General features: G+C 43.7%; 1 protein-coding gene across 1 annotated transcript; it reads left to right on the top strand.

The window, feature by feature from the left end:
• The first annotated feature begins 3,114 nt into the window (after positions 1-3,114).
• On the top strand, positions 3,115-6,150 carry LOC118478520. Its single transcript, XM_035972304.1, has 3 exons — positions 3,115-3,159; positions 5,589-5,770; positions 5,904-6,150. Exons 1-3 carry the CDS (start codon positions 3,115-3,117, stop codon positions 6,148-6,150), a joined length of 474 nt encoding a protein of 157 aa, XP_035828197.1.
• The last annotated feature ends 1,018 nt before the right edge of the window (positions 6,151-7,168 follow it).

Genomic DNA, 7,168 nt, shown 5'->3' with positions numbered 1-7,168 from the left:
GACCTTTACGGCCTTTTCTACCCTCCCTGTTCCCACGGAGCTTCCGCAGCACCGATGCGCAGAAAAAAAAGATCAGAGATGGCAACCTGGAGAGGCACTAAGACATGTTCTGGGATACATTCCTACGAATGTTCAGAAATTGTTCTCTGGTGCACTCCTAGTGAAATACACATCGGAAACAGAACTGGCCGAACTTGGTAATATCACGAGCGAGAGCTGCAGAACAAATTGAATCGGTCGTCCCCCATTTTTGTTAGGGTAGAGGGCTGGGCCTGGCTCAGTGCTCATCAGTCTAATAAGAGAGAATAATAAACTAAAGGCCAGATAGATTGAGCGCCTTCTGCCTTGAGCTGACAAAACGCCTTTTTTAAACTTTTGGCGCGAACGTTTTTTAATTTGCTAATTCTATAGTCTGAGCTGTGAAAACTTGTGTGAAAAAAACCAAAGCGGTGACTAGTTTTTGAATAAATTAACATTCAAGAATTCCTTTTTTAAATGGTTGCGCTGACAAAACACCTTTTAAAAAAAAAAAAGAGTTTCCTGACAGAACGCCTCTTTTCCACCAAACTCTGCTCAAGGAAAACACCGACTGAACGCCTTTTTCTTGCCTTGTTCCAACACAGTGATTCTCGTCCCTTTCCCCCAAACAAACACACACACACACACACACACACACACACACACACACACACACACACACACACACACACAGAGAACACACACACACACACACACATACAAACACACACACACACACACTTTATAAACACAAACATAAACAGACACACACTCAGACACTTTATTTTTACTTTACTTTTCCGATCCAGCGTGATAAATCGTACAGCTTGATTTTGGATTTTGTCAAGAGACCTCTGAGTTGGTTTGCTGCAGATTGTCTGTAAGGTTAGGTTATATTCCATGGCAGAGCGTACATAGCCAACATATAGCTGTCTGAGTGCATCCTTGTCCGCTCCCCATGAAGTGCTAGGCCAGTCGTCTGGGTTAAGTCTCTTGTTGGCCTTGGTCTTCAGGTTCCAGATATGGTTTTTGCATGAAAACTGTCTGTCCAGCTCGATCGCAAGGTAGGTCGGGTTTTCAACTTTTTCTAGTTTGTTTCCTGCAAGTGAGATGGTGAGATTTTGCTTTGCAACTTTTGTGGATTTTTGTAAAGACGGTGTAGATTGTCTTAGTGCAATTTGCTTTTAGTTTCCACTTGCAGCAGTAGTTGTTGAATCTATCTAGATCCTCATTTATAAGCCGTGCACTGATGCCAGCTTGTTTACTTGTATGCTCTCTCTCTCTCTCTCTCTCTCTCTCTCTCTCTCTCTCTCTCTCTCTCTCTCTCTCTCTCTCTCTCTCTCTCTCTCTCTCTCTCTCTCTCTCTCTCTCTCTCTCTCTCCCCCTCTCTCCCTCTCTCTCTTTTAAGATGTGGTAGAAAGCACTGAGGTCGCACAATCAGTGCAGTGCGCTTTGTACGCCAATCCACCCCCGCCCTCCCCCTCCCCCCCCCCCACCCACCCCGGTCTTGTTGTGAATCCCTTCTGCGGTGTCTTTCGATGAAATGACACTCTTAAAGGATCTATATCTAGATCTAAAAAAGCACATGTAAAGTATTTTTAGAGCAACATGGTTTTATTTACGGAGTCTATGTGCCCTTAGGGTAAAGGTTTCTTTTTACTGGGTAGCGACTGTAAGATACATGTACATGTACAATGATTCGGACTCTCCTTATTGTTGGTTAATTTATAGCCTATTCGTTACTTTCATTTACAAATTGAGCTGTTAATTGAGTTTTCATCTGGATCGTTTAGATTGTAAAGGCGTTTAAGGTTGAACAACTGAAACGAAAAAGTTTTCTTTTCTTTGGTAATTTTATGTTTTTATAATGTGAAGATAGATTAGAAGAAAAAAAAGATTCTAGGGGTAGATCTAGCTTTATTTAGATATAATCTATCTAGATCTAGATCAAGATCTCAATTCTAGATCTAGATCTAGCCTTAGATCTATTGGTTATGGAATGTGGACAGACATGACAATTGAATAATGTCATATGCGAGCTGAAAAAACACAAGGTGGCCTTATCAACCTAACACACCAAGAATCGGCTAAAATGAAATGGCTTTATTGGTCCTCACATCGTCGCTCAGTATACAGATGCATTGAAAACTTTAACCGGAATTACTGGCCTTCTCGCGACGGAACCGTTACCACTGACAGGAGGGCAAAGGCGAGTCGCTGGCGCCTCAAAACCAGCTGCTTCGAATAGACGGAGGTAGACAGCCTGCGATGGCAGTTCGTTCGTCTAGGGGAAGGAAAACACTGATTTAAAACCCCCGCGGCCTTGCGACCATGTCCATTAAGGACAAGGCTATGGAAGTAAATCCAGAAAGAAAATCTGGAGTGGAGTCCCTGAGGAGGTTTCCCAACCGTCGTGACTTCTTTCTGGCAACTCCTGCAGCCTTATCGGCTCCAAATGTAATGCAAAGCATTCCACTGGACCTCGCCGGTAACGCTGAGAGGGGGGCCCTGTCGTCGGGGCAGCACTGGACCTCCACATACCTCCGCCCTGGCCTGCGGCCTGGAGAGTTCACTCCAGTCTCATCTAAGATGAGAGCACAACACGGATGACAGCACTGTTCTGGAGTGACGAACAGGCGCAGCCATTGTCCCTCGAGACAGAAGGAGCCGACGCGCTTTTCCCTTTCGTCAACCCGCAGCCACATCCCGAATCGTCAGCCACATGGGTCAAACTTCAATCTATTTATAGGTCGTTACCGGAACATGCATCACATCACAAATCTGTAGACTGACAAAGATTCGTTCCTACCAACCTTCAGAAAAAGCAAGCATTGGTACGACTCTGAGGGTCGTTATTAGAAGAAGAGGACATTTGTGTTGCTCATGCTGAAGAAAGAGATGCGGATGCACCCATTGAGAGAAAGGTGTTACAGTTTGTAGCTTAAGTTGTTTTGGTTAACGATACAGATATACTGGTAATGCTTCTGTATCATGTGAGCAAGGACATGAGAGTCTACATATCTGAAGCGAAGTAACGTCCTCATAATTTCTATTCAAGCAGCTACATTGACCATAAGTGCTGTATCCTGGTTGCACATGCCGTGTCAGGATGTGACTCAAAGTCTGCTGTTTTCGGCATGGGTAAGCTTATGGCTTTCAAGTGTTGCAAAAGTCAGAGCGTTGGCAACAGAAGACCACCATTTTTGGACAAACAGATGTCAAAGTAAGGATATAACAGACATAGCTCTTGTCATTCCTTTAATGCAGTGGACCGCAAAACCTGCGCCTTACTGATTTTCGATATCAACGGTTCATCTCCCAAAAGTACGTGCCACTTGAACGGACGACTCCAGCAGAGAGAGCCGCACAATTCCATGCCCTTAGAGTGCATCATCAGGTTAGTACATGTCTTTGACTTTGTTGATTACAACATTACCGTGAGTGACATCAATGTAAGTCCAGTGATAACTGACAATGCTCCGGCCCCAGATGAACTGCTCAATTCAACCCGCTGTTCGTGTAAGAGCAGCACTACACTATGCAAATCCTGTATTGATGCACGTATTCGTTGGACAAAAAGTAGATCTTATTTAAATTTGATCCAAGTTTGCTTTTTCTAATGGCATCCCTTGCATTATACAATCTGCCAACGAGAAATCTTCTTTGTCGGAGTCACTGTCATTGAAATGCGAACTTGCCATTCTGGGCGTAAAACACAAGAAAAATCCCCAATAGTCTGAGTACAAGCTAAAGAACAAGTCGTTTAGTTCTCCTTTGCTATGATCATTTCCTAGAAGATCCAGAATCTTGTAGTCAACATGGCAATCAACAAACACTGAATCCATAACGCACAATGATTTTGAGACAGATGAGACCCAGAGTAGCATCGAACGGCTACCAGAATCATTGAAAGTTGAAGGGTCAGCCCGTCAAGCGTCACCAAAGAAACGAAAGAGAATCAACAAGAAGAACGATGCAAAAAGAAAGCGACAATCTGGCGAAGAGTTTCTTTGCTTTTGTCAATTTGATCATTCGTCAACCCGCAGCCACCTCCCGAATCGTCAGCCACCTCCCAACCTTTGACATGGATCAAACGTCCATCTATTCATGTCTCACCCAGGGTGAACATGTATTAGGCGAAGTGATGTGCAATGATAGTCGCAATAGAGAGATTGTTTTGGTCTCTCTTTACTCATCTGCACCACACGAATTTAATTGATGTTTTTCCCTGGACTTTGCCTTTACTAAAGTCTCGAATCTAGATCTAGTTGTAATCTAGTTGCAGGTTGCAGATTTGATAAATTGCCGACACACAGAGAGAGAGAGAGAGAGAGAGAGAGAGAGAGAGAGAGAGAGAGAGAGAGAGAGAGAGAGAGAGAGAGAGAGAGAGAGAGAGAGAGAGAGAGAGAGAGAGAGAGAGGGAGAGAGAGAGGGAGAGAGAGAGAGAGAGAGAGAGGGGGGGAGAGAGAGAGAGAGAGAGAGAGAGAGAGAGAGAGAGAGAGAGAGAGAGAAGGGGGAGGAGTGGATCTTGCGAGAACTTCCGGCAAAACAAAATGGCGACCCGCGTAGTTCGGCTCGATTCGAAAAGTGAAAGAGCCATAGCATCTTTGTAGACGATCAAATTAGCTTACTGTTGTGCTATAACGTCATCTTTGTAGACGATCAAATTAGCTTACTTTTGTGCTATAACGTCATCTTTGTAGACGATCAAATTAGCTTACTTTTGTGCTATGACGTCATTTTTTTCTTTGCTTTTGTCAATTTGATCATCCACACCGATAGAAAGTATTTCGAAATTAGGAAAAACAGGTCTTGTTTCACACTGGGTGAGAATAGCCAACGCTGGCATGTCTCACCCAGGGTGAGAGGTCAATCGTAGGGTTATTATTCTCACCCCGGGTGAGGATAGCCACTTCCTTACTTAAATGATTAGGTAATTAAACTTGATCTCTTATTGACAATATAAAAGTCAATTTAAGCTTCATTTCGTTAGAAAAAAATGTGTTAGGTTTGTTAACTTCTTAGACTTTGTGTTAAACAACAATCCTTACAAGCCTAGGCTTGGCCTTTGTAATTTCGAAGGTTTAGAAGTAGAAGTAGAAGAGTCAGCTACTAGAGTCTAGAGTCTAGTCTAATTGATTTAATCTCTTGAATGTACTGGATAACAGAAATCTGCAACCTGCCACTAGATTACAACTCTAGATCTAGATCTAAATTCGAGATTTTAGTAAAGGCAGAGTCCAGGGGAAAACTTCAAGAAATTCTCGTGGTGATGAGTAAAGAGAGACCAAAACAATCTCAATAAATAATATATCGCGACTATCACGGCACATCACTTCACCTATACATGTTCCGGTAACTACCTGAAAATAGATGAAGTTTGACCCGTGTCAAAGGTTGGGAGGTGGCTGACGATTCGGGAGGTGGCTGCGGGTTGACGAAAGGGAAAAGTGCAGCGCCGGCACGAAAGATGAGAAAGGGCTGCGTTGGAATGGAATGTACGTTCTGGAATCGGAGAAACGAATAGGAGGGAGATATTTCAGGACCTTTATAAACTGGTTGACCTGCAGAAGGAGCGAGAGTTCGTTGCGAGGCATATTGAGACGACAGAACCCAAGGTCGGGAAACCAAACCCTCGACGCAGCAAAACGCATGCTTATTACCTCACAGTTAATGGAAAGCGCTTGAAAGTGTGTAGGAACACATTCCTTGCAACCTTGGGTATTTCAGAGAAATTTATCCGAGTTGTTTTGTCAAAGATTACGGAGACCGGCGTTGTGGAAGAAGACAAACGAGGGGGCAGACAATCGGAGCAGATGGAGACAAGATAAGAACAAAACAGGGAGAAAATCAGTCGATACATTGACAGATTTCCACTACTGTAGGGCTTCCTCCAGCAAAGAGTATCTCCCAGACCTCACATTGTCCAAAATGTACGACATGTTCGTGAAAGAAAACCCATGCAATGACATCCCAAGTTTTTATACATACAGACGAGTGTTCAAGAGGAAAAGCCTGGCCTTTCATAGTCTTAAAAAGGACCAATGCTCACTCTGCAACTTTTTCCGAAAAGGGGACGAAGCTCAGAAAAATGAACTCAGGGAAATTTACAACAGGCACGAAGCAGAATAACAAAAGGTGCGACAACTTAAGGAGGATTGCAAGAAGATGGCTCAAGCCGACCACAGCATTCTGGCAGGGAACTTTGATCTCCAACAGGTCATATACTTGCCAATTTCACATGATGATGCTTTGTTCTACAAGAGGAGACTTTCCAATATCAATTTGACATTTTATAATTTGGGTGACCACACATGTGATTGCTTCATTTGGTACGAAGGCCAAAGCAGAAGGGCAGCTCTGAGATATCAACTACAGTGTGCAGGGCACTGAGGGAATAAGACCAAAAAGGCATCAAGACTGTCTACTTGTTCGCCGATGGCTGCCCGGGACAAAATAAAAACACAATCATGCCCACCATGATGCTCCACATGATCAACACTTCAGCACACATAGAGGAACTATCACTCAGGTACTTTGAATTGTTCCATGGGCAGTGCGAAGGTGACTCAGCACACAGTGCTATAAGCACGGCCTTGGGAAATGCTGGGGATGTGTTTCTCCTATCACAGCTGTTTCCCATCATTGCATTTGCCCGATGCAAACAGCTGTACAAGGTACACCCGCTTGAGTACGGTGACTTTCTAAACTACAAAAAAACTGTCAGAAGATCTGAAAGTTCTCAACGTCCGCAAGGACAATCAGGATTCAGGTGTTCCCGTGAACTGGAACAAGGTCATGGAAGTGAGGGTGAACAAAGCCCACCTAACAACAATATTTTTAAGAAACAGTCACCTGGAAGAGCAGTACAGGTCCATTTCGCTGAAGCCCCAACTTTCACAACTAATTCATTCTGAAGTTAAATAACTAAATGAAGAACCAAACAAAATTAGCAAGGAGAAATACGGCGATTTGATGTCTCTGTGCTCTGGGAACACACCCGTCATCCGGAATGCCGAGCACAAAGCTTTTTCTGTCAACTACCACACAGCGAATGAGATGTCTCACAAAATTCAAGCTGAGAAATACAAACATGTTTGATCAAGGAGAGCCTACCAAAGCATGGTGGCATCCATCACTAATTTGTTGT

Source organism: Aplysia californica, unplaced genomic scaffold (assembly GCF_000002075.1).
Source record: "Aplysia californica isolate F4 #8 unplaced genomic scaffold, AplCal3.0 scaffold00644, whole genome shotgun sequence".
NCBI classification, from domain to species: Eukaryota; Metazoa; Mollusca; class Gastropoda; order Aplysiida; family Aplysiidae; genus Aplysia; species Aplysia californica.
Note: the sequence above shows the minus strand (reverse complement) of the source record. Positions and strands in the feature narration are given on the sequence as shown.